At 27.6% G+C, this 14,191-nt stretch overlaps 1 protein-coding gene across 2 annotated transcripts in view; it reads right to left on the bottom strand.

Annotated features, from left to right (window-relative positions):
• Nucleotides 1-7,115: 7,115 nt before the first annotated feature.
• The window catches only part of LOC101893494 (alpha-tocopherol transfer protein-like), a 30,486-nt gene continuing 23,410 nt past the window's right edge, over nt 7,116-14,191 (bottom strand). For both annotated transcript variants that reach the window (XM_059132147.1, XM_059132146.1), the window contains exons 3-5: nt 10,892-10,983; nt 10,659-10,812; nt 7,116-10,580 (exon numbers count right to left, since the gene is read on the bottom strand). In XM_059132147.1, coding sequence (XP_058988130.1) covers nt 10,096-10,580; nt 10,659-10,812; nt 10,892-10,983 — 731 coding nt within the window. In that variant the 3' untranslated portion in view covers nt 7,116-10,095. The remainder of the gene's footprint in view (nt 10,581-10,658; nt 10,813-10,891; nt 10,984-14,191) is intronic.

The following is a 14,191-nucleotide window of genomic DNA, read 5'->3' as shown; positions in this document are numbered from 1 at the left end:
CATGCCATTATTTTTACTAACCCAAGGTTTGGTGTGAAGATGGAATATATCGGTCCACTCCTTCTGATACCTCCCCACAAAGGGTCAAAATTTTGAGTAACCATGAGGCTCATTAAACACGAAATTTACATCCGAATCCATTCAGACTTGGAACATCTCAATATTTCCATCAACACAAGATCTCTAATAAAAATGGTAGAGATCGGACCATTTATTCTGGTATCTCCCCCACAAAGGGTCAACGTCTTGAATAACCAAAAACGATCATAAAATCCGAAATAAGTTACCAACTCTCTTCAAATTACACACATCACAATATTTCCACTGATCCAAGGTTTGGTGAGAAGATGACATATATCCGTTCACTCCTTCAGGTACCTCCCCCCCAAAGGGTCAAAAATTTTGAGTAACCATGAGGCTCATAAAACGCGAAATTAACATTCGATTCCATCAACTCAAGATTTGTTAGAAAGATGACAGAGATCGGATCGAATGGACAATATTGGCCCATTTCTTCGGAACCTATTCCATAGAGAGTCAACAATTTGAATAATCATAACAGAAGTCAAAATATATTTAATTAATCGATCACTGGCTGAGGGTATACATCTGTCGGCAAAACCAACTGATGTTTTCTAACTTTTTTTTTGAGAAAATGAAGTATCAGATCCTCTTCCAGATCCAAAATAATAAGAAACAGAGAGGTCAATACATCCTTCAGACTTAAAAAAAACTTTCCCCCGCAGCTAAGGAACCTAAACATTCCAATTTCAACATTTCAGTGTAGCTTATAGACTTTAAGAGTGGTTCCCAAAGCAACATCGAAACATTCCAGTGAAAGAATCTCATTAGGATAATTGCAATGTTTATTTAAATTTGTCCTACAAATATTTATTAGCTAACTTTTTTTAAACCGTCCCCTTCTTTTTTGTACCCAGAGTGAGTTGGTTGTTTGAAAAAAAAATCCAAAAAAAATATTTTTTTTTTAATTTTACATTTTTACAAAATAAGCGAAAACGCACCAAAATACTAAGATTTAAGTTAAAGTAACAAAAAAAAGTATTACCAGTTGATATAATCCCAATGTTTTACCTAATTTGGCTTTTTAGACCACACCCCCGATATTTACCCCTTGAAAAACTAAGTTAGTGCCTTTCCCCCATTCCCTCAAAAGACAAAGAAAAAACCCCAATTAAATTGGGTCTTACAATTCTGTTGCAGCAGCATAGCTTTTAATTGATTTTTAATACCAATAACAACAACAACAACTATATTGTAAATTATGTATGTAGTATTAAGGTTGTCAAAAAGAAAAAAACACTTAATTGTCAAAAAATTTTCGAAACGAAATTTGAATGTAAAAAAAAATTGAAACTATGCTATTGTGCATTTTCATAAATTTGTTATGAACATATTTAGCTTTAGTATTGTAATTTCCTTTTTATTTTAAATTGTAAGATGATTATTTATATCATTTTGAGATATAATCATAAACATAAATTATATATAAATTCCATTTAATTTATTATTTTATTAAAATAATATATTGTAATATTTAAAAAACAAAAATACACTTCAGAAGAAAATATAGCAGTTTGTTTCAATGTTTTTCTGAAGAATATATTTTTCCAAGATTAAGGAGCGTTGATTTTTTTAAATATATTTTCTCAAAATGTAACTCCGTGGATGAAAAACATATCTTTGAGCTACGTGGATTTTTTAAAATATTTTTTTTTTCAAAAATCTTTCGACGTGTTTATTTTATTTTAAATATTGTTCCCAAATATCTGACGAGTTGGATTTATTTGAAATAAATTTTTCAAAGATCAAGCCACGTGAATTTTTAAAATTATTTTTTCCCAAACATCTGACGAGTCTGATTTTTATACCCACCACCTTGAAAAGGATGATATATTAACTTTGTCGTAGACCCCATAAAGTACATACAGGGTGAGATAAAAAACTACAATAAAGTCAAACGCCATAATTTTTAATTTTTAAATTTTATTGAATGAAAGCAAAAAAATTTCGGAAATAGCATCAGATTTTAGAAAAAGTTTAGATTTGTTCCAATTGGTCAGCTTTGGCACGAATTATGGCCTTCGGAACCGGCCCATTATTTTGATGCCACGGTCGATTAATACGAGCGGAGAGGGACCATCGGCTGTAATGGAGGCCTACAATTTTGGAATTTTTTAAAAATATTTTTAAAATGATATTTTCCAATTTTTTTTAAAAACCGTCAATCAACGTGGATTTTTTAAAAATATTTTTTAAAAGATATTGAATCAACGTGGATTTTTTTAAATAGTTTTTAAAAGATTTTCAATCAACGTGGATTTTTTAAAAATATTTTTTAAAAGGAGCTCAATCAACGTGGATTTTTTTTTTAATATTTTTTAAAGGACCTTCAATCAATTTTTTTTATAAAAAATTTTTCAAAGGACATTCAAGCAACGGGGATTTTTTTTCAAAGGACATTCAAGCAACAGGAATTCTTTAAAAATATTTTTGAAGGACATTCAAGCAACGGGGATTTTTTTAAAAATATTTTTAAAAGGATCTTCAACTAACGTGGAATTTTTAAAAATATTTTAAAAGGATCTTCAATCAACGTGGATTTTTTAAAAATCCTTTTAAAAGGATCTTCAATCAACGTGGTTTTTTTTTAAATATTTTTGATAGGATCTTAAATCAACGTGGATTTTTTAAAAATATTTTTAAAAGGATCTTAAATCAACGTGGATTTTTTAAAAATATTTTTGAGGACCGTTAGCTAACGAGGATTTTTTAAAAATATTTTTTGAAGGATATTTAATCAACGATGGTTTTTTAAAAATATTTTTGACGGACCTTTAATCAACGATGATTTTTTAAAAATATTTTTGACGGACCTTTAATCAACGATGATTTTTTAAAAATATTTTTGACGGACCTTTAATCAAAGTGGATTTTTTAAAAATATTTTTAAGGACCATTAGCTAAGGAGGATTTTTTAAAAAAATATTTTTGACGGACCCTTAATCAACGTGGATTTTTTAAAAATATTTTTAAGGCCCATTACCTAAGGAGGATTTTTTAAAAAAATATTTTTGACGGACCCTTAATCAACGTGGATTTTTTAAAAATATTTTTTTAAAAAACATTCAAGCAATTTTTTTAAGTTTTTTTTTTTCAAAGGACATTCAAGCAACAGGGATTCTTTAAAAATATTTTTTGAAGGATATTCAATCAACGATGATTTTTTAAAAATATTTTTGACGGACCTTTAATCAATGTGGATTTTTTTAAAAATATTTTTAAAAGGATCTTAAATCAACTGGATTTTTTAAAAATATTTTTAAGAACCATTAGCTAAGGAGGATTTTTTAAAAAAATATTTTTGACGGACCCTTAATCAACGTGGATTTTTTAAAAATATTTTTTCAAAAAACATTCAAGCAACGGGGGTTTTTTTAAATTTTTTTTTCAAAGGACATTCAAGCAACAGGGATTCTTTAAAAATATTTTTAAAGGACATTCAAGCAACGGGGATTTTTAAAAATATTTTTAAAAGGATCTTCAATTAACGTGGATTTTTTTAAATATTTTTAAAAGAATCTTCAATCAACGTCGATTTATTAAAAATATTTTTAAAAGGATCTTAAATCAACTGGATTTTTTAAAAATATTTTTGACGGACCTTTAATCAAAGTACATTTTTTAAAAATATTTTTAAGGACCCTTAGCTTTTTTAAAAATATTTTTAAAAGGATCTTCAATCAACGTGGATTTTTTAAAAATCCTTTTAAAAGGATCTTCAATCAACGTGGATTTTTTTAAAAATATTTTTAAAAGGATCTTAAATCAACGTGGATTTTTTAAAAATATTTTTAAAAGGATTTTCAATCAACGTGGATTTTTTTAAAAATATTTTTAAAAGGATCTTAAATCAACTGGATTTTTTAAAAATATTTTTGACGGACCTTTAATCAAAGTACATTTTTTAAAAATATTTTTAAGGACCCTTAGCTTTTTTAAAAATATTTTTAAAAGGATCTTCAATCAACGTGGATTTTTTAAAAATCCTTTTAAAAGGATCTTCAATCAACGTGGATTTTTTAAAAATACTTTTTAAAAGGATCTTCAATCAACGTGGATTTTTTAAAAATATTTTTTAAAAGGATCTTCAATCAACGTGGATTTTTTAAAAATATTTTTTAAAAGGATCTTCAATCAACGTGGATTTTTTAAAAATATTTTTTAAAGAATTTTCAATCAACGTGGAATTTTTTAAACATATTTTTTAAAGGAGCTTCTATCAACCTGGATTTTTAAAAATATTTTTAAAAGAATCTTCAATCAACGTGGATTTTTTTAAAAATATTTTTAAAAGGATCTTCAACTAACATGGATTTTTTAAAAATATTTTAAAAGGATCTTCAATCAACGTGGATTTTTTAAAAATCCTTTTAAAAGGATCTTCAATCAACGTGGATTTTTTAAAAATATTTTTTAAAAGGAGCTCAATCAACGTGGATTTTTTAAAAATATTTTTAAAACGATTTTCAATCAACGTGGATTTTTTTAAAAATATTTTTAAAAGGATCTTAAATCAACGTGGATTTTTTTAAAATATTTTTAAGGACCGTTAGCTAACGAGGATTTTTTAAAAATATTTTTTGAAGGATATTCAATCAACGATGATTTTTTAAAAATATTTTTGACGGACCTTTAATCAACGTGGATTTTTTAAAAATATTTTTTAGAACCATTAGCTAAGGTGGATTTTTTAAAAATATTTTTAAGAACCATTAGCTAAGGAGGATTTTTTAAAAATATATTTTTGACGGACCCTTAATCAACGTCGATTTTTTAAAAATATTTTTTCAAAAAACATTCAAGCAACGGGGATTTTTTTAAATATTTTTTCAAAAAACATTCAAGCAACAGGGATTCTTTAAAAATATTTTTAAAGGACATTCAAGCAACGGGGATTTTTAAAAATATTTTCAAAAGGATTTTCAATTAACGTGGATTTTTTTAAAATATTTTTGAAAGGATCTTCAATCAACGTGGATTTTTTAAAAATATTTTTTAAAAGGATCTTCAATCAACGTGGATTTTTTAAAAATATTTTTTAAAAGGATCCTCAATCAACGTGGATTTTTTAAAAATACTTTTTAAAAGGATCTTCGATCAACGTGGATTTTTTAAAAATTTTATTTAAAGATATTTAATCCAAATCGATTTTTTAAAAATTGTATTTAAAGATATTTAATCAACATCGATTTTTTAAAAAAGATTTTTTTATGAATCTTCAATCAACATGGATTTTTTAAAAATATTTTTTAAAAGGATCTTCAATCAACTTGGATTTGTTAAAAATACTTTTTGAAGGATCTTCAATCAACGTGGAATTTTTTAAAAGTATTTTCTATCAATGTGGACTTTTTAAAAATGTTTTGTTTAAGGATCTTCAATTAATGTAGATTTAAAAAAAAAAAAATTAATGGATCTTCAATCAACGTGGATTTTTTAAAAATATTTTGTAAAGGATTTTTAATCAACGTGGAATCTTTAAAAATATTTTTGTAAAAGATTTTTACAAATATTTTTAAAAGATTTTTTACAAATATTTTATAAAGGATCTTCAATCAAAGAGGATTTATTAAAAATATTTTTAAAAGGACTTGGATTTTTTAAAAATATTTTTCGAAGGATCTTCAATCAACGTAGATTTTTTAAAAATATTTTTTAAAGGATCTGCAACTTTTTTAAAGTGGAGCTTATAAAAATATTTTTTAAAGGACCTCCAATCAACAAGGATTTTTTAAAAATATTTTTTAAAGGACATTCAACAAACGGGAATTTTTTAAAAATATTTTTTAAAGGATCTTCAATCAACGTGGATTTTTTAAAATATTTTTAAAGGACATTTAACCAACGAGAATTTTTTAAAAAATATTTGTTAAAGAATCTTTAATTAACGTGGATTTTTTTAAAAATATTTTTTTTAATCTTCAATCAACGTGGATTCTTTAAAAATATTTTTTTAAAAATCTTCAATCAACGTGGATTTTTTAAAAATATTTTTTTAAAAATCTTCAATCAACGTTGATTTTTTAAAAATATTTTTTTAAGGGACCATCAAGAAACGTAAATTTTTTAAAAATATTTTTTAAAGAACCTTCAATCAACGTGAATTTGTTTAAAAATATTTTTTAAAGGATCTTCAATCAACGTGAATTTTTTAAAAATATATTTTAAAGAAGCTTCCCTCAACGTGGATTTTTTAAAAATATTTTGTAAAAATATATTCAACCTGTATTTTTTGAAATGTTTTTTTAATGATTTCTAAAAATGTAGTTCCATGGATGAAAAAATACTTTTAGCTATGAGCATTATTTTTTTTTTCAAAAATAACTTACGGCGCGGACTTTTTAAAAAACTTTATTCCCAAATGTCTAACGATTTGGATTTTTTTAAATAAATTTTCTAAAGATTCATTTTTTCATCAAAATCTAGTCCGAATTTTTTTTATTTTTTCCAAATATATATCGACGTGTTTATTTAAAAAAATATATTTTGTCCCAAAATATCTAACGATTTGGATTATTTTTTAAATGAATTTTCCTAAGATCCAGCAAAGTGGATTTTTAAAATTATTCTTTCCAAGGATCCCGATGGCCCATCACTTTTAATATATATTTTTTTAATTTTTTTCTGTTCACTGATCACTTTGAATATTTTACAAAAATATTTTTTGTTATTGTCAGGCTTAATCCCATTATTGTTGATTTTATAAAAACAACGTTTGTTTATTGCTGGAGAACGATGGTAATCTTTACCAAGGGATAAGGCAGGAAATACCTATGTTTCAGAAAGAGCCACCAACCCTCATCAGTTCCCTTGTTGTTTGTCTGGGATATTCTCCTCAGAAGTTATTTTAAAAATAACTCCTATGACAAAAAAAAAACATTTTTTTACCCAAGTGGCGAGATCGTAAGGTGAATAGACAAACATGTCAACACTGTTCTAAAAATATTTTTTCCTAAAGCATATTACCTAAATATTTTCCTATAACCCATCGCTTTCGATTACTTACAATTAAAAAAAAAAGTAATTTCTATTGATTTTATTTTAGCATTTGTTGTTTATTTAGGCATAATTTCTACATAAAAAATATATTTTTAAAAAATTAACTTAAATATTTGTTCATAAATTTGGCGATAGCATTTTGAGTTTTCTTCGTCTTTAAAACTTTTTCTTGAAAATTTAACAACAACAAACTTATAGACTACAGAAACCTTTGACTTAAAATTATAAATATATTTATATATAAAAAAACAATATACCAAAAATATTATTATTATTAAATAATTACAGCCCCCGCATAATACAGTCGTGTTTGAGGTTATAATGAAAATTTAAATTCTATTTTCAGACCCCTTTTTTTAACTGTATATAAGAAAAGTTATATATACATGGAAATTTCAGGAAATTTCCAGGTGTTGTAGACTCTTATGGAGTTTAAGTAACTCCATACTTATGACTTGAGAATTTCTAAGAATAATTGGAAAAAATTATAATAATAAATTAATACAGAAAATGTTTAGTTGATAAAAGGAAAATAATTGTAAAGCTAAGAAAGTAATCAATTGGAGGATTTTAAAAATAACCGGATTTTTAGGAGTCATAACTTCGGAGATTATCAAGAATTTTTGAATAAATTATGTAGATTTCGAAAAAGGGACATCTGATCTTTAAAACTTATAAGCAATACTTTGATCTACCAAAACAAATTTTCGAGTTATAGGAAAGTTAACAAAAGAAGAATAATAACTGGTGATATTCTAAGGATGGGGCCAATAATTTATGCGGACCGGGTTTTCCAAATATTTAAAAATCGTTGAACAATAATTTTTTCGGGGCCATAACTTGAGAAGTTTTTGAGATATCTTTACATTTAGACTGAATTATGAAAGAGCATCATCTCAGCTTTGAACGAGGATAAACATTTTGGTCTTGTGCCGAGTGAAATTGCAGAGATATAGCCACAAATTCATGTGCCTTAAATTTTTTAAATATTTGCAATTTCTTGGGTAATCATTTTCAAATGGCTATAACTTGTAAAATATTTAACGTATATTCAAGATGTAGCTCAATTATGAAAGAAGAACATCTGATCTTTAAATGTGGGAAAAAATTGTCCTCTGTCCGTTAAAATTTCAGAGATATTGGGAAAAATACATGAGACCTCAAATTTATTAACAATTGAAATTTTTTGAGTAATCATTTTCCTGTGGCCATAACTCGGGATATATTTGACAGATTTTCGAGATTTAAACGAATTACGAAAGAGAAATATCTATTCTTAAAATGAGGAAGGAGATTCGGTCTTGTGCCAAGTGAAATTGTAGAGATATAGCCAAAAATGCGTGTGACTCAAATTTTTAAATTTTTCCGCTTTATTGAGTAAACATTTTCAAATGGCTATAGCTTGTAAAATTGTAAACGTATATTTAAAATGTAGCTCAATTATGAAAGAAGAACGTCCAATGTGTAAATGAAGAAAAAAATGTTGTCCTATGTCCGTAGCAAATTCCAGAGATATTGGGAAATTTCATGCGAGCTCCAATTTCTTCAAATTTGAAAATTTTTGAGGTTATCATTTTCCTGTGGCTGTAACTCGGGAAATATTTGACGCATTGACAAGATATAACCAAATTTCGAAAGAGTGGAATCTTATCTTATAACGAGGAAAGAGATTCGGTATTGTGTCTAGAGAAATTATAGAGATATAGCCAAAAATGCATGTGATCAAATTTTTCAATATTTCCGATTTGTTGAGTAAACATTTTCAAATGGCTATAACTTGTAAAATTGTAAACGTATATTCAGGATGTAGCTCAATTCTGAAAGAAGAACGTCCAATGTGTAAATGAAGAACAAAATATTGACATATGTCCGTTGAAATTCCAGAGATATTTGGAAATTTCATGCGTGCTCCAATTTCCTCAAATTTGAAATTTTTTGAGGTTATCATTTTTCTGTGGCCATAACTCGGGAAATATTGGACAAATTTTCAAAATGTAAACGGTTTATGAAAAAGTGGAATCTTATCTTATAACGAGGAAAGAGATTTGGACTTGTGCCTAGAGAAATTCTGAAGTTATTGCCAAAATTTCAAATGAATCGATTTTTTCCTATATTTCACATTTGTTGAGTGATTCATTTTAAGTGGCTATAACTTCTGAAATATTTAACGTATCTTCAAGATGTAGTTCAATTATGAAAGAGGAACATCTAAGCTTTGTATGAGGAAAAAATCTTTAGCGTGGCTGGTATAAATCCAGAGATATTGTGAATAATTCATGAGAACTCAAATTTTTGAACATTTGAAATTATTTGGGTAATCTTTTTCCTATGGCCATAATTTGGGAAATATTTGATGCATTGACAAGATATAACCAAATTACGAAAGAGCGGAATCTAATCTTATAACGAGGAAAGAGATTTTGACTTGTGCCTAGAAAAATTCTGAAGTTTTTACCCAAAGTTCAAATGGGTCGATTTTTTCCTAAATTTCACATTTGTTGAGTGATTCATTTTAAGTGGCTATAACTTCTGAAATATTTAACGTATCTTCAAGATGTAGTTTAATCATGAAAGAGGAACATCTAAGCTTTGAATGAGGAAAAAATCTCCAACGTGGCTGATGTAATTCCAGAGATATCAGGAAAAAATCATAAGAGTTTCAATTTTTTTAAATTTAAGATTATTTAAGTAATCTTTTTCTGAAGGCTATAACTCGTGAAATATTTGACGTATCTTCCAACATTTTGGTGGATAATGAAGGGGGAACTTAAGATCTTAAAAAAGTACCACCTTATTTTAAATTATTCCCAATATTAAGACTGATTTTTAAGCACAGAAAACGATATTTAAAATTGTTTGAAAAAATTTCCCCTTAATTGATTACTTTCCTAGGCTTTACAAATTGCTTTTCTTAAATTAAAAAATCTAAATTTTTAAACTAAAAATAATAATTTGCGCTGATTTTGTGCTGGCAATAAAATGGAATGCTTGGTGAGTGTCTTCCACTACTCCTCCTCATTTCTTATAGCCATAGGTATTGATGGCTTCATATTCCTTCTCGGCCTGCACCAGCAGTTTGTACCATTGATCTCCGTTGAAACGTGGCTCCTTGCGGGTGCCACCATAGACGGCAGGCAAGCATTCGGGGCTCATGTGTTTGTACAGCGACTGACGATCGGTACCATGGAAATAGATACGTGATCGTAGTTTCTCTCTCAAGAAGGGCTTGAATAGCGAGAAGACTACATTGAAAATTTTCGGTTGATTTACAACATGAATAGCCTTTACACGCAACGGTACCGAATCCTGCAGCCAGTCAACAATACGTTTGGCAAAGGCTGGGGTAAATTGCCAGGTTTGTTGTAAACTCAAACCGTCCATATCGAAGATGACCACAACACCATTGATTTGCGTCTCCGGTTCCCACATGGCAGCCTCGAGATAAAGAACGGCGGCCTTGAAGACTTCATCCAAGGCAACTTGCTTGTGTTTCCAATTTTCTGAAAATAAAAAAAATATTTTTTTTTAATTTAAATATTTTTTTTTTTTTTTTTTTTTGAAAACTTGTCTCTACTCACTTCCGAGTTCCAACACAGCCACACGTCTGCCCAACTGATCACGATTGGGAAATACCACAATGACATTGTGATCGAAAACATTTTTCTCATTACTGGGCTTCAGATCCTTGTACACATCGGCATGTTTCAATTTGAAGGAGTAGTAGTTTTTGATCTGCAAAACAAGGGAAGAAATGTAATTGGATTGTAATTTTTAATTTAATTTAATTTAATTTAATTTAATTCAAATTTACCAGCTTAAAGGCACTGTCAGGATAGTATTTACATGTCCTGAGGAAACGCAAAAGGAAGAGATCATCACGGGGACATTTCAAATTGGGTTCACCTGGAAAAAAATAAAATAAAATTAATTAAAAAAATAAAAAAAAATATTTTTTTTGAATTTTTTTAAAATTTTTGTTTAAGGTCCTCTAGCAACGTGGATTTTTTTAAAATATTTTTGGAGGTCCTACAGCAACGTGGATTATTTAAAAATATTTTTCTGGAGGACCTCAACAAAGTGGATTTTTTAAAATATTTTTTTAAAGTCTCCAAACACGTTAATTTTTTCAAAATATGTTTTTAAAAGTCCACCAGCAACGTGGATTTTTTTAAATAATTTTCTGAGGATCCACAAGCAACGTGGTTTTTTTTTAAAATATTTTTCTGGGAATCCATCAGCAACGTGGATTTAAAAAAAAACTTCTGGCGATCCACCAGCAATGAGGTTTTCTTGGAGGTCCTACAGCAACGTGGATTATTTAAAAATATTTTTTGAAGACCCAACAACAACGTGGTTTTTTTAAAAAAAATTTCTGGAGGCACAACCGCAACGTGGATTTTTTAAAAATATTTTTGGAAACCCAACAGCAACGTGGATTTTTTAAAAATATTTTTCTGAAGACACAACAGAAACGTGAATTGTTTTAAAAATATTTTTCTGGAGGTCCAACCGCAACGTGGATTTTTTAAAAATAATTTTCATGAAGTCCACCTGCAACGTGTATTTTTTAAAAATAATTTTCTTGAAGTTCATCTGCAACGTGGATTTTTTAAAAATAATTTTCCTGAAATCCACCAGCAACGTGGATTTTTTAAAAATTATTTTCCTGAAGTCCACCCGCAACGTGGATTTTTTTACATTAAATGTTTTTACTTTATATATAAATATATTTATATTTAAATATTTTTTTGGAGATCCACCAGCATCGTGCATGTTTTAAAAATATTTTTTTGGTGGTCCAAATGCAACGTGGATTTTTTTAAAAATATTTTTTGTGGTCCACCAGCAACGTGGATTTTTTAAAAATATTTTTCTGGAAACCCAACAGCAACGTGGATTTTTTTAAAAATATTTTTCTGAAGACACAAAAGAAACGTGAATTGTTTTAAAAATATTTTTATGGAGGTCCAACCGCCACGTGGATTTTTTTAAAATATTTTTCTGGAGGTCCACCAGAAACGTGGATTTTTTAAAATATTTTTTTGGATGTCTACCAGAAACGTGGATTTTTTAAAATATTTTTCTGGAGGTCCACCAGAAACGTGGATTTTTTAAAATATTTTTTTGGATGTCTACCAGAAACGTGGATTTTTTAAAATATTTTTCTGGAGGTCCACCAGAAACGTGGATTTTTTAAAATATTTTTTTGGATGTCTACCAGAAACGTGGATTTTTTAAAATATTTTTCTGGAGGTCCACCAGAAACGTGGATTTTTTAAAAAAATATTTTTCTGGAGGTCCTCCAACAATGTAGATTTTTTAAAAATAATTTTCTCCAGATCCACCAGCAATGTGGATTTTTTAAAAATATTTTTCTGGAGGTCCACCAGAAACGTGGATTTTTTAAAATATTTTTTTGGATGTCTACCAGAAACGTGGATTTTTTAAAATATTTTTCTGGAGGTCCACCAGAAACGTGGATTTTTTAAAATATTTTTTTGGATGTCTACCAGAAACGTGGATTTTTTAAAATATTTTTCTGGAGGTCCACCAGAAACGTGGATTTTTTAAAAAATATTTTTGAATGTCCTCCAGCAACGTGGATTTTTTGAAAATATTTTCCTGGAGGTCCTCCAGAAATGTGGATTTTTTAAAAAATATTTTTCTGAATGTGCATTTTTTAAATATTTTTCTGAAGGTGGATTTTTCGGAATTTTTATAAATATTTTTCTGGAGATGATTTTTTTAACAATATTTTTCTGGAGATGGATTTTTGGATTTTTTTTAATATTTTTTCTGGAGGTCAGAGGTGGATTTTTTTAAATATTTTTTCTGGAGGTCAGAGGTGGATTTTTGAAATATTTTTCAGGAGACCCAACAGCAACGTGGATTTTTTTTTAATATTTTTTCTGGAGATTGATTTTGGGATTTTTTTAAAATATTTTTCTAGAGATGGATTTTTTTATAAATATTTTTCTGGAGGTCCTCCACCAAAGTGGATTAAAAAAAAAATATTTTCAGACAACGTGGATTTTTTAAAAATATTTTTCAGACAACGTAGATTTTTTAAAAATATTTTTTAGGCAACGGAGAATTTAAAACATATTTTTCTGGAGATGTAATTTTTGATTTCTTTAAAAAATATTTTTCTTGAGATGGATTTTTTTAAAAATATTTTTCTGAAGATGGATTTTTGGATTTAAAAAAAAAATATTTTTCTGGAAATGAATTTTTGGATTTTTTTTTTAATATTTTTCTGGAGATTAATTTTTGGATTTTTTAAAAACATATTTTTCTAGAAAAGGATTTCTGGTTTTTTTTTCTAAATTTTTTCTGTAGATGAATTGTTGGATTTTATTAAAAAATATTTTTCTGGAGATAGATTTTTTTTTAATATTTTTCTGGAGATTGATTTTTGATTTTTTTTAATTATTTTCAGGAGTTCGTTCTCTGGTAGAAATTTTTAAAATTCGTGAAGTGGAGCAAAAAATTCAAAATTTCCTCTCAGAAAAATAATCAACACCAACGTTAACTACCATCTCAACTACCTTGATGGAAATCATCATCACGTGTCAAACTAGTTTTTGTTTTTAATTAGACATCGAATGCAGTTTCAGTTCAGTCACAGCTTGATTTTGAATCTCTAGCGTAAAGGTCATCCAACTCATAAAAAATCATCATCTGAACGTGTTTTAACATGAACTACATTCGAGCGAATAGTTTTTTTACAATTATTATATTTTTTTCAGTTTCTTTGGATGTGATTTATGAGAGGTTTATTTTAGGGTTTTGCGGCTCTATTCAATGTTAAAAGATAAACGTTTAATATTTTATGCGAAACTCTATTTTTGAAAGCTTTGAAGCCAAGACGACGTTAATGCATTGAAAACCATGAACTTGAACGTGAGGCAGGTGTGTATTTAGATTATAAAGAAGGAGAAGAAGTTATGGGGGCGTAAATGAGCCAATGACTGCGGCAACGAAAAAACCAATTGCCCAATTTTTCACATTGAGTTTTTCTTTTTCAGAAGCCATAAGTTTTGAAATAATTGGTGGATTTGGATAAAATAAATTGATTTTGAAAGAATAATATGTGAGCTTTAAATAGCTA

The sequence above is a fragment of the Musca domestica genome, unplaced genomic scaffold (genome assembly GCF_030504385.1).
Source record: "Musca domestica strain aabys unplaced genomic scaffold, Musca_domestica.polishedcontigs.V.1.1 110, whole genome shotgun sequence".
Classification (NCBI taxonomy): domain Eukaryota; kingdom Metazoa; phylum Arthropoda; class Insecta; order Diptera; family Muscidae; genus Musca; species Musca domestica.
The sequence above is the reverse complement of the archived record's forward strand: the minus strand, read 5'-3'. Positions and strand labels throughout refer to the sequence as shown.